The sequence below is a fragment of the Anastrepha ludens genome, chromosome 4 (assembly GCF_028408465.1).
Source record: "Anastrepha ludens isolate Willacy chromosome 4, idAnaLude1.1, whole genome shotgun sequence".
NCBI classification, from domain to species: Eukaryota; Metazoa; Arthropoda; class Insecta; order Diptera; family Tephritidae; genus Anastrepha; species Anastrepha ludens.
In genome coordinates, this window is record NC_071500.1 from 68,351,760 (window position 1) to 68,379,143 (window position 27,384).

Sequence of the window (27,384 nt, forward strand, 5' to 3'; positions counted from 1 at the left end):
GCCCTGTGGAACAGCTGCAAACGTGATTGCTCCTTTAATGCCCCTATTACATGTGCTTAAAACGAATACTGGCTCAATACTTTAAATAATAAATACACAAATAAAGGTTGAAAAAAGTTAAGTTTTTTCTCACAGGGTTACAAGAATGTAATTTACCTGTAACTAAAGCAGATATACACCATGAGTGTTCCCAGGTTTTGAGAACTGGTGTTGTAGAAATTTGTAAATGTGATTTTCCGATCTTCACAAAAAACACTATGAAGTGGCTTGGCCCGATTCAACTTTAAGGAAACTCTGCAATATCAAAAGTAAATTTCTTCCCATTTCTTTGAATATTCAACCAAATCTAGAATTAAGCAAAATAACGCTCCCTTTTCAGAATGTCCTTAATTATTCAGCTAAAATCCTCGTCATAAGCTGGTCTTGATTGTTAGTCTGCTTTTCTGTTTAAATCATTAGTGTACCCATGTTGTTGAATAAATCGTTTATCATTCGGCGTTGTTGTTGTTGTTGTTGTAGCAGCATAAACATTCCCCATACTTACATAAGGGGAACGCTGCTGGAGTGGCAGTCCTTGGACATCTTTGCAGTTGATTGGAAATTAGCTTTCATCCTACCCATTTTCAAGAAAGGTAATAAAAACGATCTACATTTTCTGCCATGTCAAAATTTTTTGAAGCCATCATCCAAAATAAACTTTTATCTGCTGTTAGGAATTTTATTTCTGGAGCAGCACCACTTTATACCAAGCCGCTCCGCGGTATCTAATTTAGAAGTATTTTCAGACGATAATATAGCCGCTTTCTCATTAGGATTTCACGTGGCTAATGCTTTCCGATTTTTCTAATGCTTTCGATAGGGCTTCCCATGTTATTATGTTAAAAAAAATTTGCTCACATCGGTTTCCACTCAGTTTTTGCGAGTTGGATTGGATTTACACAATCGTCGGTGCATGGTTGTCGATAATGTTAAGTGTCTGTCTTTTGTCTTGTTTATTAAAGGTTAGGTTAGGTTGACCTGGCTGGCTGATAGCCATCACATAGACCTATTGGTCCTTAGTGGTACCAAATGGGGCTTGACCCTTACGTTTCCTTGTTGTAGGCTTCTTGTAATAAACCTGCGTCTTTGGCGAATCTAAGTAAGCTCTGAAGCTCTAACCCCGACAGACATTCTTATCTCCCATATTGTAGAGCTCCTAAATATTTCATTCGGTTTCTAGCTAATGCAAGGCAAGAACATAGAAGGTGTTCAAGAGTTTCCTAGTTCATTGCAAAATCTGCAGCTATCATTGTTTGCTTGTTTATTAAAGATATCGGTACATTTTCCTCCTTTTCAAATTTTCCGCTATACACTAATGGTCTTCAGCGCTCGTAACCTCTCCTTATTCTCAATTGATACAATTAGATATGAATAATACTAACAACTGGTGCATCAAAAATCGTCTTTCATTATATATAAATAAATGTTTTCATGTTACCTATTTTAAACGCTGTAATATCACTCAGAGTTCTTATCATATATCCAGGTCGGCTCCACAGCGTTCAAATGAAATCAAAGACCTGGGAGTACTTTTTGACCTAAAGTTTACATTCGCTAATCATATTCACTTATTATTACAAAATCGTAATCATGCTTGCTTCACAGTTTGAAATTCACCGACCCGTATACACTGAAACTGTTATATATGCCAAGTCCTTCATCTAGTCCCCATATTATGCGTCATATTGCCAGGATTGAGCGGATCCAAAAAGTATTTATTTCTACGGTATGCACGTGATATACGTAACTTAACGTAACAAAGATTTTTGTTGATAAACTTAGAAATCTTGCAACGTAGGAGAATAATCATGTATTTGTCCATCGTTTTCGAGGTAGCTTGTGGGGTTTAAGACTGTTCCATACCGTTTGAGAGTATTTTCTTTAGTGTTTTCAAATCTCTAGACGCTTTACAATTTCTTTGAATTTCTTTTTATATTGTAAGTAGTTTTATTTATTCTAATTATTATTAATTTTAAACTGTGTTCTACTTAGCCTACAATAATTTGTATTGTATTCATTCACTAAAAGCTAAATAAATTTTGAACCACTCCGCGTAGTCATTTTGTAATTAAGTTACGCAATTTAGATATTTTCATCTAATGTGGCTTGAAATCAAAGGCGCTGATGCTTTGAGTTTATGCATTTTTGAACTCACTCCTACTTTGTCAGATAATTGCACACAAAAAACCATATGGATAAATATCTTTAAGTGTTTTACTGGGTTTCGCGATACCATGGTAATCTACGTCTTGCAGGCAGTTTTCTTACAGAAACTTTTCATCCCCTTTCGAGCTAGTTCTTTGAAAATTTATTTAAAAATTTGTCTGTATCTTAATACATACAATAACGTAACTTAGCATTTATTTTAATGCATAACAAATCACTTTTATTTTATATTTAATTACATTATTCTTCTCATTCAAATACAAAGTGGATGTTTGCTCAGCGTACATTTTAATCTTTTTTACCTAAAGATCTTTGCGCAATACGTTTTAGAGTTGCTTATTCAATAAAATTTTCGATCGTTGGTATATTACTGTAAGAAACATTAAAGATATGTTAAATCCTCGTTCCGTTCTATGGAAAAAATAAGTGGTCTAACATTTCAACATTAGCATATTTAACAATACGAAAATAAACTATGTAACTTCGCAGTGAATTTTAATGATAAGTAATAATAATAATCAAAACCAAGAATAAGGCATCCACATGAACATGAAAAATGCTATCCATTAGCATCAGCTTTCCGGAGCCCAGAGCTTAAAGGTACGATCGAATGAAGCCGTTACAATATGTTGCGAATTCGGCGAGATGTCCACGGCCATTATTTTTCCATCATGTCCTAATAACGTTTTTAATGGCTGCCATGTTTTGTTTGACCATATTTTTGTTGAACAATCGTAAGACGAAGTAACAAGAAAATTACCACCATCACGTTGGTATTTCACGTCCGATATTAAATTTGTATGCGCAGGCATAGTGTAAACAGGCTGGCGTCGACGTAAATCCCAAATTTTACAAGTATTATCCTGAGAACCTGTGGCAATATGGAAGCCATTGGGTGAAAAATCCACTCCGAAAATAGATCCTAAATGGCCTTCTAGGAACATTACGCATCGACCTGAATTAATTATTATAAAATCAATGATGTCGCTTTTCTAATTTTTCAAGTCAAATGCTTCCTACCTGTTCTGAGATCCCACACGCGCCCGAATGAATCAAGTCCACCGGTTACAATAACACTGCCATCGGTTTGGAAGCTCAGACAATGTACAGATTTGGCATGCCCTTCTTGATGCAAAACTTCTGTTTTTTGTTCTAAATCCCAAAGGCGCCATGAAGAATCATAGCATGCCGTAGCGAGAAATCGACTCGATGGATGAAATGCTAACTTAGAAACACGGTGCGGCATATGACCGGTTATATCCGCTAACGATTCTTCAGAATTGAAGCCCCACAATTTGACAGCACCATCATGTCCTCCAGAAGCCATTGTCACAACATTACCATCCTCTTGTGACACCCCGGGTCGAAATGCCACACCGCCAACGTAACTGGCGTGGCCACGCAGTGTCAGCAATAACTTGCAATCTGGTACTGTCCAAACTTTGCATAGCCCTGACCATGATGATGTAAGCAGGAATTTAGAATCTTCACTAAAAGCCACTCCACTAACTGGACGTGTGTCGCCCACTTGACTGCATTGCGGTGCAAGTGAATGCAGCCTCTTTTGAAGTTCCACCATGCGTCCTGCACGAGTCGCACTTGGTATATCCAGTTGGCAGCGCGCATGGTCTAGGCGCTCTTTTGCTCGCGGCAATGAGTAATCAGCAAGCCAAATTCTTGCAACACGTAAAGCTTCAGGTCCTTCGTGATACCATGTTGACTCTTGTTCTTTCTGAAGTTGCTTTCGCTCTTCTTCTTCCGTCTGCTTTTGTTTGATCGCATTCTCTCCCAAGCTAGCCAACAATTCTTTTAATCGACGTCGCCTCTCAGCAGGTCCTTCGCCAAAATAGCATATTGGTTCATTGAGTTGCCGCAAGTTAGCTTTTATTTCAGCGTCGTCTGTGGAAACATTTATTTGCCGTGCGCGCTTTTTTCGTTCAAATTCTTTGAGAAGCGCTTCCTTGTCCTTTGCTACTTCAGTTTCCAAGTCGAAATAATCATCATCGATCTTATTTGCCAATGCACCCGATGTAGGAGGCAAAGAAGGCGCGGAAGGTTTCTTTACTTCTTCATAATCTTCATCGGAGTCGATATCCTCAAGTTGATTCGTTACTCCACCACTTGAAGTACAAGAAATTGCTGCAGAATTACCGCTTGAAACAACAGCTGCAGCTTGACGTTTTCTTTCTACTTCCTCAAGTGAACCATAATGAAGCGTTCGTTGCCTTTTAACATATTGAAGGTCCTCATCGTCGGACATATTTTTTTTAATTATCAAATAAAAGAACTTAATAAACAAAATTTAAACTTAATTTGTGCCGAAAGTGAACAAAACCCACAAAAAATTTCAGAAAGCTACCCGGCATCTGAAACAACTTTGTTCATAACTCATCGATAGTCTATCAATGCTTTTGTGCTATCGATAGATAGAAGACGGCGCCTTTACATCACATCTCCACAGGCAAATGTTTATGCTGTGTTCCCACGACACGTAATTCGCTCTCTAAATAATTCGTGAACTACCCTGTTCCCACGGCGTATTCGTATTGTTATTTATTCTTTATCACTATTATATGCTATTAATAATTCGGTGGTTGCTGAAACTAAGATTTTACATTATTTCATGCGGAAGATTATATTAATTTAATTCTTCTACCTTCCAGCAATAAGAAAAGGTGTTAGGAAAAAGCACCATGCCGGTGAACTAGAGAAAAAAGAGCTGTAACGTTAGGCTCCGAGAATATACAAACCAAAGAAAGGAGGATTAATCGTTTGTGAAGAACGTAAGTAGGAGAAACCAATATAAGCTACCAATCATAAGAAATTATACTTACACACACATACTTTCTTGTTACGACATCATCTGCATAAAAATGCAAAACAACTACATTTAGGCTTAATAATCATTTCTGCCTTCAAAATTTCACACACGGCACTTCGATTTTATTAGTTTGTTTAATTGAAATCTCTCAAATCACACACACTGAATTTTTGCTTTGTATTATTAAGGTGCCTGACATCAACTTGTCAAAATCGCGAAAAATGAAGTAACTGTCACGTTCTTTATCCACCTTCATCTTGACGTTGTTAGAGAAATGTGGCGAACAAATTAACGACTAGCGCGACTGCCGTAAAAACCGCCGCATATTTTTAGAAACCGTGAAGAAGTGGAGGAACTAAGGATTTCTTCTTGTTGTTGGTTTTAGTTTACTTTTTATTTTGATTTCAGGCTTAATTTCTATGAATTTCCGATAAAAACCAGGCAAAAACAAGGATTGGTTCGTAATTCGCAAGCCAATTGAGTCAAAATTACTTACAAATGAGCTAATTCGTTCTTAAAATTTTGTATGGCAAACTATGCAAGATTTATCATGTTTGGTCATTCACTATGGGGAAAACAAAATTATGCTAGCAAATTCGGCTGCCACGCCGCACTAGGACTAGGAGTAGTAGGACGAATTCTGCCCGCTCATTTCACACATATGTATATTCAAAAACTCGTCTAATCAGTCGTTGCTCAGACGACAACGAAGCAGCATTGATAGATTGGGTGAATTTTTTTTTCCGAATATCACCAACACAATTTCTGTGTCTGCAAGAATAAACTCTTGTTACGTCAGCCCATCAGCTGATTCTTTTCACCATGGGAAAATGAATTGCAGATTACAAATGGGAGAGCAAACTACGTGCAAAAACTGCATTTGAAGGTTTTATATTAATTTGCTGCTTTTCGCACTTTGTTTTGTTTAAACCTTTGAAGTGCAAAATATTAGTAATACGTATTTATTTATTATTTAAATACGTTAAACGTAGTTCAACTTAGAATTTGCTGCTTTTCGCACTTTGTTTTGTTTAAACCTTTGAAGTGCAAAATATTAGTAATACGTATTTATTTATTATTTAAATACGTTAAACGTAGTTCAACTTAGAATCGATGTTAATATATTGTTAATTCAAATAAATCTCTTATAATAACTACTCTGAGTTCGATCACTAGATTGTCAAATAAAATCATAAATTAATGGTAACACACTTGCTTTACTTAATTTCCAACACTTTACTTTAAATGTACGCAGCTTAAGACTGAATCACTCTATTACTTTTCGTTTATTCGCTTACAAGCTCAATTTCCAATGAATACTCTAAGCGCATGCACCTCTGCTTGTATACATGTGCTGAATAACTATCGTAATTTCTAGATCTGACAGCTCATATCTTCTGGCGAGTTCTATTGTTATAGCAGCAAATTTAACTCCGTCTTTGCGATGTAGTCCCCTGTCGTCTTCGCCTTACTTATTTAACGGTAATTCCTGTTTTTGTTTTGGTTTCGTTCGCTATTGCTGCCAGTTGGTTCGCGAAGCTTTACTATGGAAAATTGCCCTCCGGTTTCGATCTAAATGGAGCCAATATTTCCAGATGCACTACTTTGACCTTTCCCTGTCCAGTTTTGCCTTGCTGTATACAATACTTCACATCATTTAATCTTTGAATCACCCTGCATGGGCCTTCTCACTATGCTTGCAGTTTTGGAGAAATCCCTTTCTTTCTTTGCGGATTATAAAGAACTACCAAACCACCTTCGCTGAATTCTTCGGAGTTCACAGCACAGTGTTCACAGTAAGATGTCGAGAAACGCCCACTGCGCCGCAGCCCGTACCGGGCTGTTAACAGCCACACCTAACCTGGTGAACACACGGTAACCAGGAAACCGACTATTTTGGGGTCGACGCGCCTGGACTTTTTGTATAACTCCTTATACCCCCACATGATGAGTGGAACACATATTCTAAGAGACGGTGGTTTTTCGCCGCTGTCATAGGAACTTCATCATATCTGTGCTAGTTTTATACCGCATCCTCTGTTCCTGATCGCTTAATTTTCGGGGACTGCTTATTCGTATAGACTTATTTCGCAACTGCCCTGCTATTACAGGCTTTCCGGCTATCCGCAACCCCACGGTAGCTTAGAATACAGCTTAATCGTCCGATCCCCAGGGACCGTTGACTCCTTGGGATGACACAATGGTATGAAAGTATGTATGACTATAATTTCTTATATTTGGTTGTTTTTGTTCACTATGGGCAGCATAAGCATTTTCCATAAATATACGGAAAATGCTGCTGAAGTGACAGTCTTTGGACGAATAGTTGGCACTTATATTTGTGTTTCGGGATTTCCTTCGCTTGGTATTGCCAGTAGTTTCGCGAATATTCACAATTTTCCACACTGTTCTCCGCTCAAGTTTAGTCGTTCCGAGTATTTGAACTACTTTAACATTTCCCGGTACAGTTTTAATTTGCTTTATACGAAACACCACATCATTTAATCTTTTAATCACCTTATATGGACGTTCCCGGGATTCTTGCAGTTTTGGCGAAACCAAAAGTAATGGTCATTATTTCCGTCCCGCTTTATGGATATAGAGCTCCATCTGTACTTTTAAAGCTAATCCAATGCACCCAATATGCCATAGGACTTTTTATCGCAATTTCGGTTTCCATGATATTTTCCAGGTGAGCCTCATTCGGTTGACTACTTATCGCACCGGGCTCCCACTCATCATCGGGTTGCAACATTAGTTAATTAAATAGTCTGATTTCCTCTTATTCTGTATGTGCTGACGTTTGTATCCACAACGAAATTAGGGGCAATACGAAGAAGTTCTTTCGAGTGCTGAACGGTTCCTCTTATTATTTGTGCCCCGCAAAGGCGCAAATCTTCTTAGTGAGATGCTTCTGATTATGAGATTATGTAGACTCCGAGCAACATTTGCGAATCCTGAAGAAAACGATGGTAATACGTCCACGCAGGAAACTGTGCACTTAATGCACATTTCTTGGTCGTGGCTAACATTCAACTGACTTTATTTTTCCCTTGTCTGCCTCGACGCCTTCGTCTGTCTAAGATACGCGACTTCAGTCGTATCGTATCGTTCAATCGTAGTCCCACAGAAGCAATACGCTGAATAACTTCTTCCAAGTTTTTCAGAGGGTCGCTAAAATTTTTACCCATAATGATGATGACATCCAAATAAACTAAACACGTTTTCCAAAGGATTCCCCTCAGTGCCTGCTCCATCATAAGCTCAAAAGCTGCTGGCGCGTTGCATAATCTGAATGGCATCACAGAAAACTGACACAACCCGTCTTCTATGCTGGAGGCTGTCTTCTCACGATCGTAATCCACAATTTCCGCCTGAGAGTAACCACTTTCCATTTTTTCACGATAATGGGTGGTTGTCCTTTTTCGTGACTTCTTTCAGCTTTCTATAATCAACACAAAACCGGGTGCTACAATCTTTCTTTCTAACCAGCACAACCGATCGACCAGCTTATTCATGGCTCAATTACCCCACTTCACTACATATCTTAGAATATCTGAATTGCTTCCTCGCGTTTTGCTAGTTGAACTTGGTGAATATGCTTTTTATTTGTTGTAAATATTTATTCGATATTTCACAATGCCATTTCTAACAAATTTTCCAAAACTACCGTCGATTATATATTTGTATTTCCATAGCAATTTTTTATGAAGTCGGGATTTTTGTTTCTTGCTATTCCCTTTCCTGTTGAGTTCTGTCGTTCATTTTCCAATTATTGGTCCTTCATTCAAAATGAATGCTGACTTTAAATCATTAGCACTTTTACTGGAACACACGCGTTTTTCCCTGTCTTTACCAGTGTTATTCCTATAATTATATTTGCCGTCTCTTTAGCAGCTTCTATGATCCACGTTTTACCTGTCCCACACCCATCATCCACATTGGGGAATATGACTGCTTCAAATCTTGGCGGGATCCATTGATGGTGACCTAGGGCCACCTTTCTGCACTGTACCTCATACCTGGAAATCAGAGGTACATCCTTATTCTAAAGCGATAGAAACCTTTTACCCACATTCAAAGTAAAACCGCGCAGCAGCATAAATCAACACCAATTATTCCTTCACCTATGATTTCAGCTAATAAAAATGTGTGAACAACTAACAAAGCTCCAATATCAACCTCGCAAATTACCTTTCTGGAAATCGGAGCTTTCTCTCCAGTAGCTATAGCCAACCAATGTTTCCACATTGTCGTTTACCAAGTCAGAGACGGTGTGGCATTCAGTTGTGGAAACTAGTTCACACCGCTTAGAACTGGTACCTTTTAGCTTAACGGCTGTTGTGTATCGGGAGCGCAATTGTCAGTCCCAGTGCTTCGATTCTTCTACCTGAGTTCGAGTTCAGTTTGCTGCGTGGTATACTAGAATTCCGCGCAATATTCTCAGTCTTACCGCAGTTGTAACACTTATATGCGAACTGCTGGGTCGTATCATTTGAGAAAAGACTGTCTTATCACTCTCCTAATGGGTTCCTCCATCAAGGCAGTCTCTCCAACTTCAACCCGATGGACTTTGTGTACTGATTTGCTCAGGAGAACTTTTATTTTTGTTATACCAAAAAGCGCCCATAATGTTTCTCGAATACAGTGATTCTTTCGGGATTTAGATTCTTAATGCAAAAAATATTTAGCATTTAGTTGCATTTAGATAGAGAATTTTGTATTGATAAATGTATACGAGGTGTGTTCAAAAAATAAGGTGAAGGTTTCAAATTTCGCGGACTATGGACATTTAACTTTCGATTTTTTTTTTTTTAATGTACTAACATTCTCGTCTCGAAGATATGTTCACGGTTTTAGCAATATAGCATAATTAGTTTGTTTTTAAGGAAAGAATGGATCAGAGAAGTACCATCAAATTTTGTGTAATAATGGAATTAAGTGCTCAAAAACACTTGAAATGTTGGCAGTGGCATACGGCGAGAGTACTTTGAGTCAAAAAAATGTTTACAAGTGGTACAAGCTTTTCACAGAAGATTGGGAAGATGTGAATGACGACGCTCGCTCTAGACGCCCCAGCACATCAACACCCGATGAAAATCTTGAGAAAGGAAAGAGATATGTTATGGAGAATCGTCGAATGACAATTAGAGAAGTTGCTGAGGATGTCGGTATTTCGGTTGGCTGATGCCATGCAATCTTTTCGGAAATTTTGAGAATGAAGCGTGTGATACCGAAATTCCTTCCAAAATTGCTGAATTTTGACGTCGACGTTGGTGGCGAATAATGGGTATAAGGTTATGACATCGAAACCAAAGCTAACTCGTCCCAATAGAAGAGTACAGGGGAGCCAAGACTCGAGACCAGAAAATCGCCGAACACGCACACACTTGTCTTATTTATGGCTCTCACAAACAAACTAAATATACTATATTGCTAAAACCGTGAACATATCTTCGAGACGAGTGTACCAACATAAAAAAATAATAATCGAGAATCGAATGTACATAGCCCGCGACCTTCACCCTATTTTTTGAACACACTTCGTATTTTGAAATGCATACGTTTAACTATGTAAATCAGTTTGTATATACCTGAACGATAATTGTGAATTTAACGCAAATCTATGCGTAACAAAATGTTCGTACCTGCACACATTTATGTATATACATACAAATAAACATATACGCATCAGAGCGGCATACATATGTATGTACGTACATACATATATTCTATCTATGTAAATGAAGACACTACAATCTGAACGAAGAAAAATATCATATGTGAAGCTTTTTATTGGAAGGTGTCCTCGCTGAGTTTAGAGTATTTATTTATAAAAATCAGACTTAACAGAAAAATAAATTATAAGCGCATTAAATGGAGAAACGATGAAAATTGCATACCTACATATAAAAAAATTAAGAGTAAATAGACAAAAATATGCAAACAAATTCCTTGCATATGCAAAAAAAAACTCATCTAAACTGTATGCGTCTACGTATGTATATGTATGTATGCACATACATATGTATGTTGGGAAAATATATGTACGTAGATGTTTCTGTTCTGAGCAAAACAACGCATATTCGCGTATACATATAACCACACACACTCACTTTAGGCCTGTACAGGCGTGCTTTTCCAAAACTAAAATTCTAAGCCTAGCGACTACAAGAACAAAATACATTCAAAGGCGCAGTCGTAGCGGCCATCACCACAACAAAACAAACCAATTCATGATAAGCTCGAGCTCATATTTCTATGATCAAAGTACTTTCATTCATAAAACGAGCCGCCCTTATCACAATTTTTCTCAATGATGACAAAAATTTACTTCTAAGATTGAAAAAATCAAATCAAAACAGTCAATATGGAATATTTATAACGAAATATTTGCCAATATTTGGTGAATCGTGAATGTTTATCGTGTCGAATGGTCGCGGCTCCGTATATACATATTGTATGTTTGCATCCATATACATATGTATGTAAATATGTTTTCTAAATGCTCGACGACCGCAGTTGCTGTTCGTCTAGTGCGCGCATGAGCGTACAGTAAAATGCAGAAGACTGCAACAAGTAGCTTATAAAAAAGTTCTGTCCCGGACATTTCGATACTAAAGAAAGTTTCTAAACATTTATTTTTTGTTCTCTGATAATATGAAATTATTAAGTAGTACGTTACTTTACGTATGTACTTCTCTAATTTATAAAAAGTGCACAAAAACGTATGTACATATATACTGCAAAGTTAGGAACTTACTCTAAATTAGAATGCGGCTTATTTGGAGGTTGCTGTACATAGCATGTATATATTTAGCCTTCGGATGAAGCCCAAAGTCCCAAATATTTAATATTGAAGCGTATGTGAGCTGTGCAGCGCTGTTCATAACAACAGGGACCAAAGCCGCAAATTGTGGATTTAATATTATTCAGTTAATATGCATTTTTTATTTCTAAAATTTATTACATACTTATCCTCTTAAACATTAAAATAGACTACATAATAGTGTACAACTTCATAGTATAGACCTATAAAAATGTTTAAGTAAATTATGAAGCAATTTTGTTGACGCTTCATAATTCATAATTTTTGACGCAATGCTGTGCCTATGAATGAATGTGCGCTGAATTTCTTAAGAATGTTTATCGAACCGTATTATGTACGCAAGCTAATGTAAACTACATTTTTTCACACTTGCGTGTCACTCTCTCCCTCTCATTTCTCTCCGGCAGCCATATTAGTTAATTTCCTACTGTTAACTTGTGGTGAAGTAATTTCTAAGTTGAATTTCTTACCCTTGTTTTGTTACTGCCCAAATCTACGTTCTCCGAATCATCAACAAATAACTGCAGGGAGGTGCGAAAAAACTCCCCAAAAGGACAAAGGTTTCAGTACATGTGTTCTGTTTTTGTGAGAATATAAACAAACAAACACGCAGGCCAACAACTGAGAAGCAGGCAACTTTAACAATCGAGGCAGAAAATCACAAAATCAGCTGAAGGCCTTAAATAAGTTATTATCAGTAAAGTCAAACTTTGTTTACCTTTTACTTTGTTATTATCCTATTGTCTAGAGCAGCATACTCAGAGAGCGTTCATGAGCAATGTCCTGACGATCACTGGTCAAGAGAATTCAAGCAACAACAAAAAACACGCTATTTTTGTCTTTGCTCTACTGCTGCCTCCTTGTAGATGTTCCTTGGCTCGAGCCACGAATGATAGAAAACTATTCTATATCTATCATTCTTGAACTTGTACGCACAACGAGCAGTAGCTCTGAGCACTTAAAAAAATACGTTGAAAAATACCATATAAAAATTTAATCAACACAGTGAAAGGGAGAAATTTAGTGAAATAATACTTTAACTACAGAAAAAGTACAAGTTCCAATTCCATAATCAAATTAAAGACTTAAATGTAATCTATTTTTATTGTGTTTATCAAAGGTAAGTTTGTGTTTTTTTATAAATAATGCTAAATGTGTTCTTGGAATATGTATAAGTATGTATATCTAAATACAGGAGTAGAGTAATAGTGGAATAAGTGGAGAACGTAAACCCGAGTCAACTGACAGAGCACCATGTACACAAACATTCTGATTTTTTTTTTTTTTTTTCAGTATAAGCAGATAACGTAAATTTATAGAGAAGGCTCAGGAACGAATAGGCAGGTTAAATTTCAAATGCTAACAAAACGCGGCTAAGAAATTTTAAATATTTCACCACGACTGGGGAATAATTAACATAGGAAAGTTAAATAGCTAAGCGTAGTCAACAGAATTAAATATAGCGTTTGCATTGAAATGTAAAATGCCATGATTTGGTGTTAGGCAAAATAAAATAACAGCCGACTTGTAATAAATATGATTATTTCTTGTGTGATTAATAAATTATTTCTATGTACATATGTATGTATATAAGTTTGCAAGCATGAATGTGAAATTTTAAGTATCTATTTAGCTAAATTGTATTGATATGAAGTGTTTTATCAAAATTCGAAATATCCACAAAAAAAAATTTATTTAAATAACTTGCACATATACATGCAATAATTAGGTAATAAATACCCGAATGATCGAATACCTGCCTAGCATATGCCAATGCATATACTATGTAATATATGGTATACAGCAAAACAAAGCTTATTAGTATACACAGATACATGTACAAATAACCGCACACACAGGACACTCACTTTATTCCTCTAAATACGTATGTCGTCCAAAGCTAAAATTCTAAGCCTAGCGACTACAAAGAACAAAATACATTCATAGGCGCAGTCGTAGCGGCCATCATTCTAGTTGCCATGGCGCTGAACAGTTTCAAATATTGTACAGCAAAACAAAAATTTACAAATACTTTCATTTTAAAACGAGCCCCCCATATGGCAATTTTTCTCAATGATGACAAAAATTTACATCTAAAATTCAACATACCAAATTAAAATACAGTAGGTTCTGTTTTTATGCGGCTTTTTTTATACGGTTTTGAAATAGTGCGGTTTTTTTTAAGTTAAAAAATGCATGTCGACCTATCGGGAATTGTACATATAAACAAGATTCTAAACCAGCTAAGCAAAAACTCATCACAGATTACATCAGAAATGCTAACCCTACAAGTATGGAACCGCCTGCATAACCATCTAGATCATACGTGTACATTTCCTCAAGCGACGAAAATGATTTTACGCCAAATCCTAAACGAATGCGCAACATGTGGGTATTGTCTGATTCTATTTCTGACGTAAATTTATTTTTCGATTCTGACGTTTCTTAAATAAAGATATAATTTTCAACAATACAATATTTTGTTTGTGCGATTTTATTTAATTATTTCAGATTCATGCGGTCTATGGAACGTATCTATAGTAATAATATGGGACTAGTGCCCTTTTTTATGCGATTTTATTACATTATTTCAGATCTATGCGGTTCTTAGCACTTTAGAAACGTATCTATAGTTTTACTATAGAACTGGTAGCTTTTTTTATGCTGTTTCTTGAGGAACGTATCTACCGCATAAAAACAGAATCTACTGTAGTCATCTTCTATACTATAAAGGTGAATGTCTGTACGTTGTCCGCGCATCACTACGAAACGACAACACCAAATGACGTAAAAATTTGTATACATTCATATTTTCACCCAATGAAGGTTATAGGCATGTTTTTATGATGGATAGTTGCAAAGTTAGAAACTTAATCTATAACTAGAGTGCGGTTTATTTGGAGGTTACTGTACATACATACATTAGCCTTTGGATGAAGCCGAAAGTGCCGAATATTTTATATTGAAGAAATCGCTGAAGCTTCTTTGAGCTGTGTTCACCTACAGTATTGTTCATAACAACGGAGACCAAAGCCTCAAATCGGTAAGCTGAAATTTTTCAATCAATATACACTTTTTATTTCTAAAATGTATTATATTACATACTTTTCCTATTGAACATTAAAAGTCAAATATCGAATAATAATGTACTACCTCATAGTAAAGACCTAAAAAGTTGTTTAAGTAAGTTCTGAAGCAATTTTGTTAACGCTTCATAATTCATAATTTTCGGCACAATGCTGTACCTATGATTTTATGAATGAAAGTATGATACTTTTTGCACATAGAAATATGAGCTCGAACTTATCAGTGAATTGGTTTTTTTTTTGTTGTGCTGTCCCATAATTGAAACTGTTCAGCGCCGCCGCGACTATTTTAAACTGTTCAGCGGCATGGCAACTAGAATCATGGCCGCTACGGCTGCGCCTATTAATGCATTTTGTTCTTGTAGTCGCTACTCATAGAATTTTAGCTTTGGTCTACATATGCATTTACAGGAATAAAGTAAGACCTCTGTGTGTGAGGTTGTATGTAAATGCATATGTGTATGTTAATAAGCACTGTTTTGATAGGAGTTCAGAATAAAAATATGTACGTACATATGTACATAGGTTAGGGCATCAAGTGTGCATGCGCACATACAAATACATACATATGTGCATGCATATGCAAAAGATAATTGTTTTAATATTTGTTAGGCAGGAATTCGATCCCTAATTATTGCATGTAGATATAATAAGGCGATGCGTCGTGAGGTAGGTCTTGGTTGCTTCAGTGCATACATACATATGTACATATGTGTGTAAATTTATACAAATAAAGATGCAATTGATCTTTTGTACAAACATAACTAGTATTATATATTTCTTAACACAGATGTGGATCAATATACATAAACACTTGCACGATCCATGCATTATCGTCTAAAATTAATTTCAATAAAAAATATGTCCAACAGTTTTCACCAAATTTGTATAAAGTTTTAAATGTACTAAAACGCACGCACCAAAATGTTAGTTCGTTTTTGTACTTTATTCCTTGCAAAATGCCGTCGGCCATTCGTCAATTTGATTTCCTCCTAGGCAAAAGCAATGGAAACAACCAAGCATAAGATATTATACGAACACACACACACTTTCTTGCCACGGCGTCTTCCACATAAAAACTGCATTTGGAGGCATTATATGATATTAATTTGTGCTTTCGCAATTTAACACGCGGCACTTCGTTTTCATTAGTATGTTTAGTTTAAATCTCTCAAATCAGAATATTACCAAGCCATTCACTGAATTTTCACAAACAAGTAATTTTCCCTAGTTTTGTTTATTTGTTCGTTTGTTTTGTATTGGTAAAGGATCTGACATCAGACGTGTCAAAATCGCGAAAAATAAAGTAACAGGCTTAGGAGGACGCCACCTATAGTACTCAATTCGTCCTTTACAGTATTTATAATAAGGCGTTTTTCAATAGGTGCGCTTCAACTTTTTTCCAATAGGGAGGGCGAACGACGCAATATTTTTTATTTTTCGCTTGGCATTTGTAAACTTCATTAGTATACATTTCATCATGGAACGCTACACACTTGAGCAACGATTGCAAATCGTGCAAATTTTTTATGAAAATAATCGTGCAAATTTTTTTTGAAAATTTATAAATTTTCCAAAAAATCATCTTTAGTGATGAAGCTCACTTTTGGCTCAATGGCTTTGGGGGCGTCCATAAATTACGTGAGGTGTTTTTTTCAATTTTCTGAACCTCCCTCCCCCCCTGGTGAGATGTCGTGAGATTTTATTCAACCCCCTCCCCCATCCCCCAATCTCACGTGAGATTTTTCAAAATGTGGGTTTCTTATGTAAACGCGTTGGATTGTTATTGTAAAAAGAAAAAAAATTTGCTTCGTGCTTTTATTTACGACTAGTTAAGACTAGTAATCAATATTGCTGAGAGTTATAAGTGTAATAAAAATTTAACAATAGAAGACTTAAATCGTAACTACTGCGATTAAAAAAAGAATATCTACTCTAATTCAGTCCATGGAGAATCATGCGCGGTTTCAAGAGAGACTATTGGGACCAACATGTCCATATGATTTTCAGTAAAATCATGTGCTCCTTCAACTTCGTTCTAATCTAGCCACTCTAAGCCGTTGACGCTTGCGCACAGTAACTCATTAGCTCGTCTTGTGACAATCCGTGAGGGTCGCACTTTGCGGAACATACGCGCTTGCTTAGCTGGTGCAATGTGAGCTGCTCTCCTGTGCTCTGCAGCTCTTGTGATAGATGCGAAGTAAATACCGCATGTACTGCAGCATATTTTCTCTAAATCATCACGTAAACTTGGGCAATAGAGATCAATAGGCGTGCTGATGAAGGCATTCAGCGGTTGAATCGGTACGCGTATTAGAAATGGAGCAAATGATTTTCCGTCATGTTCTTTAAAGTCCGGAATTGTCAAACGTCAACCTGAGTGATAGGGCGTTCGGCTCATAGTGGCGCGAAAACAACCGACGGGCTACACTGTACCGCAAATTCAGATTAAATTGAGCTATTTGGTATAAAACAAATATGGTGGTTTGACAGTAGTAATGTATAACGTCGAAGTATGAATGAAATTATTTTCTTTCGAACGAATTAGTGAATGATCTTAATCATACTACGATTACGCTTGAGATTAAATCTTAAGCATGTACAATTTTTTTGTTTCAATCAGAAAAAAAATTGCGTGATATTTGCCGAGACCCCCCCTCTCTCCAACGTAGGATTAGATGAGATTTGACTCGACCCTCTCCCCCCCTAAAACATCTCACGTAATTTATGGACGCCCCCTTTGTCAACAAGCAAAATATGCGTTACTGGGCAGAAAGCAATCCACACGTGATTCATGAGGCACCGTTGCATCCCGAAAAAATCACTGTTTGGTGCGGTTTACATGCCGGCGGCGTAATTGGCCCATATTTTTTCGTTGACGAGAACGATCGCCACGTTACTATGAATGGAAATCAATACCGCGACATGATAAACGATTATTTTTGGCCGCAATTGAATGGTATGGACTTAGAAGACATGTGGTTTCAACAGGACGGGGCCACAAGCCACACAGCACACGCTACAATTGATTTGTTGAAGAGTAAGTTCGATGAGCGCATTATTTCCAGAAATGGACCGGTCGAATGGCCGCCGCGCTCGTGTGATTTGACGCCTCTAGACTATTTTCTTTCGGGTTATGTGAAGTCATTGGTCTGCAGTAACAAGCCAGCGACGATTTGTGAGCTCAGAGCCAATACTGAACGCGAAATTGCTGGAATTTCGGCCGATTTATGCAAAAGAGTGGTCGAAATGTGGATTCAACGATTGGACTTCGTAAAACGTGCACGCGGTGGTCATGCAAAAGAAATCGAATTTCATACTTAATTGTATAGTTCAAACTCGATAATAAAAAAAAAAATTAGTTAAAAAAGTCAAACCGTTTGTGTTTTATTCAAAAACAAAAGTTGAAGCGCTCTTACTGAAAAACGCTTTATATAATATAAATATATTAATATACATATATCTAAGTATCATATGTAACACAAGTGTGAAATTTTTGCAGATAATCACCCCCAAATAATTGAATAAAAGCCAGATAAGATGATGTGGAAACCGCAAGCCGAAGACTTAGAAGAAATAATTACAGTCCTCAAACAGGCTCAGTCGCTGGATAAGGCCACTCAAATAGCTGTTAAACAGGTAAGTAGAAAAATACTGTCCGAAAACTGGTAAAAGTCCGTTCAAATTACACTATCTTATATATATAATATATTGTAACGAATTTTTTATCCAACTAAAACGTCCTCTCAGGCCAATCACAAGATTGTTAAATAAAAGTCACCAGCTAATGACAACACAACTTGCTTGCTTTATTGTATCAGTTTATTGCTTTACGATACGTCTACACGTTCACCTTAAGACTGAATACCCTACTCGGATGCACCTCTGATTACATAAATAAATAAATAATTAGCGTGCACACTCCTTTCTAAACTCCTTCCATCTCATCGTGTGCTATTTCGAAAATACATAATAATGAGACACGTGTTTTTTTGTTCGCCCGAAAAACAGTTTTTCAAGATTTATCGGCAATTTTGTTTTTCGGCTCAAAATCGATTTTTTTTTAATTATATAAGATTTTTTTTTTTTTAATTGCTCCTAACTTAGTCAAAAATGAAGCGATTTTAATGATTCTGATTTTTATTTTGCAAAAAAACAAAAAGTCCGAAATTTTTTCGAAATTCAATATTTCAAAAAGAGTATTTTTTTCAACTTTTTCCAAACCAAGAGGACACCCCAAACTTCAATTAAGCTGAATGCCCAGTAGCTAAAATCAGTTGTTTTTGAATAAAGAATTTTTGAGTAAAAACCTGTTTCATACTTTTTGTTTTTTGGAAAATAAAAAATGTTCAACTACTTTTTGGCTATTGTTTGTGCATGAAGTCGCTCGTGCAAGTAATGACGATCATTTTGAACCTAGAATCATTAAAATCGGTTCATTTTTGACTAAGTTATGAGCAATTAAAAAAAAAAAATTCTTATATAATTAAAAAAATCGATTTTGAGCCGAAAAACTAAATTGCCGATAAATCTTGCAAAAAAATTTTTTGGGCGACCAAAAAAATACGTGTCTCATTATTTTGACCAGAGAGCAACATATTTGAGTTACATCGAAATCGAAGAACATGTCCCGAATAGCCCGGTTGAATTGAAATGGAAAGCATCCATAAGATTATATATATTGTTGATGACAGTACATGATCTTGTTCCACTCCCATCTTGATTGAAAATTTTTCGGATGTCTCATCTTGCATTCTTCTGTGTTTTGTGTTCTTTACCGTCATCATCAGACTAATTATCTTTTCTGGCATATCATAACTTGAGTGTGTACTCATAACATCTATTAGGTCAGAAACCGTAAACTGTATTGGTAACCAGGTAGTACTCTCGTAGCGTGTGGCGTCATCTTATTGCTCAATATTTTAGCGAATATTTTGTACGCCACATTTAGCCAGGATATCTTCGTATAATGAAACAATGACAGAGTTACACCTTTTGTCCTTTATCCCTCCAATATTTCAGTCATCTGACACTGCTATTCCACACCACTTTTATTAGTTTGTTTAATCTTCTTAAAAATTCGGCACTGGCATTCATTATTATTACAATTGGTAAGTTGACCTCTCGCGGAACTTTGTCATTCTTTATGTGGCCGTTATATTATGGAGAGTTTCTTTCATCACCATTTGTATCGCTCAAAGTTATTTCACAGTTCTTACTACTCGTAACATTTATAATGCCTATATTTAACAGGTCGTAAAAATACTCCATCCTTCTTGTCATTTTTTGTACCTTTTAGAATTAGAATTTAGAATTACTCCAAATCTGTCTTTACAATGATTTAGTCGGCTTGAAACTGTAGGAAATCATTTTATAGAAGATCTTCGACGTATTATAAGCACTAGAAAAACTGTATGAAAAGTTCATACTTGCCTTTATGTATGTAAATATGTTCTTATGTCTTCATAAGAATGTTTTTATGTTTATTAAAGCACATATCTGGTAAAATAGTAAATAAATTCGGCTATATTTCTACTCGCAGAAACTAGAGGAGCTGAATCAATATCCCGAGCTCAATAACTACCTGATTTATGTACTGATAAAATTAAAAACCGAGGATGAGCAAACACGTACTGTAAGCGGCATCATTTTGAAAAATAACATCCGAATTCATAGAAATACTCTACCGCCAGAGATTATTGAATATATCAAGCATGAATGTTTGCAAGCTATCGGAGATCCGTCACCTCTGATAAGAGCTACTGTTGGTGTATTGATCAGTACTATCACCAGCAATGGCGGTTTACAAAATTGGCCCCAATTACTTCCCTCTTTGTACGACATGTTGGACTCGCAAGACTATAATGCATGTGAAGGTTCTTTCAGTGCTTTACAAAAGATATGCGAAGATTCAGCAGATATGCCTGACTCGGGTGTAATCAATCGGTCTCTAAATATGATGATTCCAAAACTCCTTCAATACTTCAGCCACAATAGCCCGAAGATACGTTCACATGCCATAGCTTGTATCAACCAATTCATTGTGAACCGATCACAGGTTCTGATGATATACATTGACGTATTCGTTAACAGTTTATTTAACCGATCGTCTGATGAAGATCATGAAGTAATTAAGAATGTATGTCGCGGATTTGTGATGCTGTTAGACGTTCATATGGATCGTTTGTTCCCGTATATACTAGAAATTATTGAGGTAAGTTATTAAAGCATGAATTGGTCAATGTTAAAATATTTAATTTATTAATTTATAAAATATAACAATTTAATTTATTAATTTATAAAATATAAAAATTTTGTTATTTGTACTCAATTGAGTTCAAATTAATCACTGTCAAAAAGTATTTTATATAATACTAATTCCTATTTGTATAGTATATGCTCATACACACCCAAAACCCAGATTTAGCTGTAGCATTAAAAGCGTCAGAATTCTGGGTGTCTCTCGGTGAACAGGGTATTTGCAGAGACGTATTAGCGCCCTATTTAGGACAGCTGATTCCAGTATTAGTGAGAGGAATGCGATACTCTGAAGTTGATATTAAGCTGCTAAATGGCAATGTTGAGGAGGGCGACATGGTGCCTGACCGTGAGGAGCACATACGTCCTCGATTCCACAAGTCTTATACGCACAAGCCTAAATCTGATGAAACAAATGTTGATGATGTGCTAGATGATGACAGTTCACTATCAAAATGGGATTTGCGCAAATGTAGCATCGTTGCACTGATTGTGTTAGCAAGAGCTTTTCAGGAAGAATGTGTACCTATTTTTCTGCCCATTATCAAAGATACTCTCTTTCGTCGAGAATGGAATATCAAAGAGATTGGAATTGGTATACTGGGTGCTATTGCCGAAGGCTGCATACAGAATTTGAGATCATATCTGCCCGAAGTCATGCCCTACTTGATCAGTTGTTTGTCGGACCAGATGACATTCGTTCGCTCTATAACTTGCTGGACATTATCGCGCTTTGCTAACTGGGTAGTAAACCAGCGACATGATCAATATTTGAAACCATTAATTAAAAAACTGTTAAAACGCATATTAGATTCTAATAAACGTGTACAAGAGGTAGCTTGCTTTGCATTCGCTACTCTGGAAGAAGAAGCCTGCACCGAATTGGTTCCATATTTGGAAGATATATTAAAAACACTTATATATGCTTTCTCAAAATATCAGCATACAAATTTGCCTGGACTATATGACGCAGTTGGAACTCTAGCCGACTCTGTGGGTCATCATCTCAACAAACCACAATATATCGATATTTTGATGCCCCCACTAATTAAAAAGTGGAATTTGCTAAAGGATGACGACAAAGACCTATTTCCTCTTTTGGAGTGCTTGTCAAGCATCGCAACAGCTTTAAAGTCGGGATTTTTACCATACTGCGATCTATTTTATCCGCGTTGCATTTCACTTGTCGAACAGACGCTGAATCAAGACATGGTATAATTCAAATATAAAGTATATTAAATCAAAAGTACATATAATAATTGAGTTATTTAAAGGCATGTAAAACTAATTCTGATCTCGAGCATCCAGATAAAGTAGGAATGATTGGTGCATTAGACTTATTGACAGGCCTGGCAGAAGGTTTGGCGGGACATATTGCGCCACTAGTCGCCAACAGCAATATTATACATTTAGTGCACCATTGCATGAAGGATAAAAATATAGACGTAAGTATTAATTCCAACGTTATAAAATAGTTTCTTCTATTCGAATGTAAATTTTTAAAAATTTGTTCATTCACAATTTCAGGTGCAAGAATCGTCGATCGAATTGTTGGGAGAATTAGTTAAATCCTGTTTTCAACATGTATACCCATTCTTTGGAAAATTGGTACCAACTTTACTTAAACATATGAGTGGCCCTAACGAATTGACCGCTTACTTCGCTTATAGCGAAATTCGCGACAGAGTGATGGGTAAATAAAAATACATGCATATACAGGGTCCGCCATATAACTTTACGGAATTAAAAATGCTATAAAAAAGAAACTACTCAATATTTTTCAAACTGTTTTTTTTTTTATTTTGAAGTACAATCCTTCCGGTTAATGATGGAACACAACTTCATTCATATGACTGCCTCGGCTAGCCATGCACCATCCCATAGGATCGGTCCAATTTTTCAACACATTTTAGATTGTATGCTGCTGTATTTTAGCTATGACATCGCGTATGTTGGTCTTCAGTGCATCAATTGTTGCTGGTTTGTTGGCATAACACTGGTCTTTGACGGCACCCCAAAGATAATAATCCAACGGCGTCAAATCGCAGTTTCTCTTACTTTTTTCGCAAAGTAACGCACATACGCTTCATTCGGTGCTTTTCTTCTTCCCATTACCGTACGAAATTTTCGTACACATTCCGCAACATTACCATGATTTTCAAAGTAATGTCGCAATATTTCCCAGCGTTCTTTGAGCGTATACACAACCATTTTCGTTCAGCGGAAGAATAAAACTAATTTCCTGTCAAATCAGATGACAGCTAAGTGTTACCATTCTTCAAATAATACCTAGTTCAAATCCGTAACGATAGATGGCGGGCCCTATATATGTATATGCATACATTTTTTCTATAAAGTGATTAATACTTATTGTAATATAACTATTTGCAGTCGAAGAACTTGAAAAGTACCCACGTAAATGAACGTCGCTTCACTATTGAACATCATTACACCCGCGTACAAGACGATTTCACCCAAGGTGACATCGCTATAGAAACTGATTTTCTTTTTTCCTTACGATTTGGTGATTTAAATGTCGAAGTGCCCTGCTACTTTATTTGTTTACATTCCCAAGGAAATTTTGACATCCAGACAACCAAATGTAAATGTTGTTGCTCTACCGCAGTCTTCTTCTTTGATTCCCTCGCATGAGAAAGCTTAGCAGATAATGCTTATTCGTAATTCACTTCCGAACGAATTTCAATGCAATTGCCAGAATATTTCTATGAAATCCACTCTCAAGCGAATTACAGAACCTGCCCGATTGCTGACCTGACTTCCTCAAGGTAAATTGCGCGGCATAAGTACAAAGTCAAATGATCCTAAACAAGCTTGTAAAGAAAATGTGAGTGCAGAAATAACTGGATTTGGAACTATGATTTGTTCAGCTATTGCCAAATTAAAAACGAAGGCGCAAGCCTCGGTTATGCAATGGTGCACGGAAATAGTGATGCGAGCTACTTAAAGACTTGGAAGATAGTTAGGGACTTGCTTGACTTTGGAAAAAATTTTTTTTTTGAATTTAATTTTAGGGTAGTTCTTAACACTATGTTAATACGGGACTGAGTGCCAACATATTTGACAGTCGTATTTATACTTATTCCTCATCTTATTGTTTTTGGTACACGACTTGTATATTAGTTTCTTTGTTTGCTGTTTAGGGAAAACACGTTTATATCTTGTTATTCTTAAAATACATATGTTTATCTTTTGTTTTTCTTAAAATATGTTAATCTTTTGGTATTCTTAAAATATGTTTGGATTTGTTCAGCCCTGCATGATTATACTTAGAATTTACTTAACTAATTTTATTTATTATTTGTGAATAAAATCTTTCCTTAAATATGATTGTGATTTACTCTTTATTATCTTGGAAGGCTACTGCTCCTTCGTTAAGGTACTTGACCACCTTGGAAAGCTAAAAAGTACAACATATTCAATAATTTTTTTTTCATGTTCTGTATAATATATTAAAATAAATTTTTTTTTAAATTTTTATTTAGAGCTTATATAATACAAAAAAAATTGATTTATTAAAATTTCTTTTTTTAACATATATCCAGGAGGCGCCAAAGTCGAGGCCTGAAGAAAATCATGTCTTGCGGCGGACAGTTAATCTTAGAAATGGTAATTCTAAAACAAAAGAGAGAAACAAAATTTTCAAAAGGAAGGTTCCTTGCGTGAGAATTTACCACAAACTGACAAAAAAAAAAAAATAATAAAAAAATGGCGGATGTTTGAAAAAAGTTAAGAAAACACCCCTGTTTTTCACAATGTTATGCTTAAAAAGCAATACTTTATTAACTTTTTTTTTGCAAAATGTGGTAAATTGGCATACAAAACATCTTAACAAATAAAACAAGACCAAAATCATTAAAATCGGCTAAGCAGTTTCGGAGATAAAGTGTCCGCCATTCGAAAAAAAGTAATTTCTGGAAAAACGCGTTTAAAGTTAAAACTTGCTATTTTCTTTCAGCTGAGTCAGCAAGTAATGAGTGCAGGATGCGCCTGCACATTTTCACTGATTTCACTTTGTTAGAATTCGAATTTAAAAAAACAGTTTCAGGTGATGATTTTTAAAAGTATAAGGATTGAAAAAATGTAAAAAAAAAAAATTAATTTTTTGAAACTTATAAGGTGGTCAAGTACCTTAATAAAATAGTTAGTTAAGTATAATCTGTGCTCATATGCACTATTCAGACCTCTGCGTATAAAAGTTGAAGCGAACCGCAGTGTCCCGCATTCGAGTTGAATTCATTTCTCCATTCTCCCTTGTTTCCTTCGGCACCTGTGTAGTTGTCTGGGCAATACCACTTTTGCGTGTCGTTTATAAAATTATGGAGGAATGTATATTAGTTTTTCCTAATTTGTAATTCCAAAACGGTTTGGGCAATGGTATATCGGGGGCCAAGTCTCTGACAAGTATTGTAATTATAATACTCAACTATAAATATAAAAAAGTACAAAACCTACAGCAGGGTTAGTGACAGACGTTCCTCAGCATATATTTGCTCCTTATATTTCATTAGATTCGGCGTCATTAAGTTTAACAAACAAACAATTGGCGAGTCATTCTTGTGAGGCAAACAATTTTTCCTAGCTTAATTTTTTAATTTTGTGGTATGTTCTCGATGGTATCCATTTTTCGCCTAATCCACGTTAATAGGATGCACTCGTCACCTCCTTCTCTGTTTCAATTTTTTTCTTTTAGCGTATAATGCAATTATACTTAAAAACATTAAATTAATTCTTCATCACTGTCCATTTTCTTATTTTTTTGATTTCTCACCCTCTCTTCGTTAGTGCTGGTGTCAGTAATTCTACTTCAAAATCAGCTATTTATGGTTACGGCATGACTAATCGAAAAAGCGTTCCACTCCTAAAGGATATTACAGGATTCTAAGGCAATGTCTGCATTACCCACGATTTTATTTCGAATAACATTAAATATTCTAATACTAATTCCATAGTATTCAGGTGTTTTCTTGAGGTTGTAGGTCTGAAGGACCCGATTTACGCTTTTTTTCCAGGAACTTAACTTTCCTGGTTGTCCTGAAAATTCTCGTATACATGGAATCTTGTCGAGATCTCAGATATTGCTTAAATGGCTTGGATCTATAGTCACATCCGAAAATTTGAGTTGGGATTTAAAGAGGCCTGTACAATACTTCTGTCTTCTCTTTCAAATATGTTGCGAACTACACTGGTAAATACTTCTGTCAGCTGAGCCATATTGATTTAGGAATTATTTAGGATGGAAAGAGGCAGTGCACCAACGTTACCACTAGTGGCCTGACTAAGTTACTAGGATTAGACATTTTTTACTTTCCGATTTGCTTTTCGCTTCAATTTTATGTTTATTTAACTGGATCTATTTTCTAAATTTTCTGCTTCTTTGTTTTCTTTAAGCTTTTACTTCCTTTCCCTAGTTTCGATATTTCCTTCCTTTGAAACTTTAAAATTCACTGTTCTTGTGTTTTTCTATTCTTTTAAAATTCTATATTTTATTTCCTAGCATTTTCTTCGTAGTCCGTGAAATGGTGCTGCCCGGTGAAACGGCTGACACGCTATGTCGTCCCTTTCGTCTGCCGGTACAGTTACTCCCGGACCTCCTTCTTCACTCCTGCGGGTGTTACTTGCATTGCCAGGTTGTTACCTGCATTGTCAGATGATGCCTGCCTTGCTGCGTGATATCCTTCTTGGAATTTTGTTTGGTAAAAAAGTTCGCACGTCCAATGCAGACAGAGTTTCTGCATAATTATTTGAAGAGAATACGCGTGTAGCGATCCCCTTGTAGCGACTACCAAACTGTAGCACTAGTTGCAGGTAAGTACGTAAAAATTCCTCAAAAGGGTGAAGATGATAGTACATGTGTTCTGGTTTTGAAGCAGGCCACTTTGACAATCAAGACATATAATCGCAAAATCAATAAAGCAGCTGCTTTGACCTTTTTATAATTTAATCTGTCCTCTAAATTGTCAAATTTTGTTTACCTTTTACTTTGTTATTGTCCTATTGTCTAGAGCAGCATACTTAGAGAGCGTTCATGAGCAGTGTCCTGACGATCACTGGTCAAGAGAATTCAAGCAGCAACAAAATACACGCCATTGTTGTTTTTGCTCTACTGCTGCCACCTTGTAGATGTGCCTTGGCTCGAACCAAGAATGATGAAAAACTATTTTCTA

General features: G+C 36.1%; 2 protein-coding genes across 5 annotated transcripts; one reads left to right on the top strand and one right to left on the bottom strand.

Annotated features, from left to right (window-relative positions):
- Positions 1–2,324: 2,324 nt before the first annotated feature.
- Positions 2,325–4,597, bottom strand: LOC128859678 (U4/U6 small nuclear ribonucleoprotein Prp4). The gene is made up of 2 exons (XM_054096685.1): positions 3,226–4,597; positions 2,325–3,160 (listed from the first exon to the last, which is right to left on the bottom strand). Exons 1-2 carry the CDS (start codon positions 4,463–4,465, stop codon positions 2,778–2,780), a joined length of 1,623 nt encoding a protein of 540 aa, XP_053952660.1. The 5' UTR covers positions 4,466–4,597; the 3' UTR covers positions 2,325–2,777.
- Positions 4,598–12,773: 8,176 nt separating this feature from the next.
- LOC128859682 (transportin-1-like) lies at positions 12,774–27,268 on the top strand. 4 transcript variants are annotated; one of them, XR_008454182.1, is made up of 9 exons: positions 12,774–12,975; positions 18,444–18,580; positions 20,484–21,155; positions 21,335–22,411; positions 22,474–22,644; positions 22,727–22,892; positions 23,591–23,985; positions 26,715–27,025; positions 27,223–27,268. XR_008454182.1 is itself a non-coding variant. In XM_054096692.1 (7 exons), exons 2-7 carry the CDS (start codon positions 18,482–18,484, stop codon positions 23,620–23,622), a joined length of 2,217 nt encoding a protein of 738 aa, XP_053952667.1. In that variant the 5' UTR covers positions 12,774–12,975; positions 18,444–18,481; the 3' UTR covers positions 23,623–24,610. The 4 variants fall into 4 exon arrangements, 1 of the variants encoding a protein (XP_053952667.1); XR_008454183.1 differs by having other exon boundaries at positions 27,228–27,268; XR_008454181.1 differs by having other exon boundaries at positions 26,715–27,268.
- The last annotated feature ends 116 nt before the right edge of the window (positions 27,269–27,384 follow it).

Bases quoted from the DNA above. Each gene is read 5' to 3' on its own strand.
- LOC128859678 (XM_054096685.1), bottom strand. From the start codon at position 4,465: ATGTCCGACGATGAGGACCTTCAATATGTTAAAAGGCAACGAACGCTT. The intron at 3,161-3,225 runs GTAGGAAGCATT...TAATTAATTCAG, and splicing joins CGTGTGGGATCTCAGAACAG to GTCGATGCGTAATGTTCCTA.
- LOC128859682 (XM_054096692.1), top strand. From the start codon at position 18,482: ATGATGTGGAAACCGCAAGCCGAAGACTTAGAAGAAATAATTACAGTC. The intron at 18,581-20,483 runs GTAAGTAGAAAA...TTCTACTCGCAG, and splicing joins CTCAAATAGCTGTTAAACAG to AAACTAGAGGAGCTGAATCA. The intron at 21,156-21,334 runs GTAAGTTATTAA...CTATTTGTATAG, and splicing joins ATATACTAGAAATTATTGAG to TATATGCTCATACACACCCA.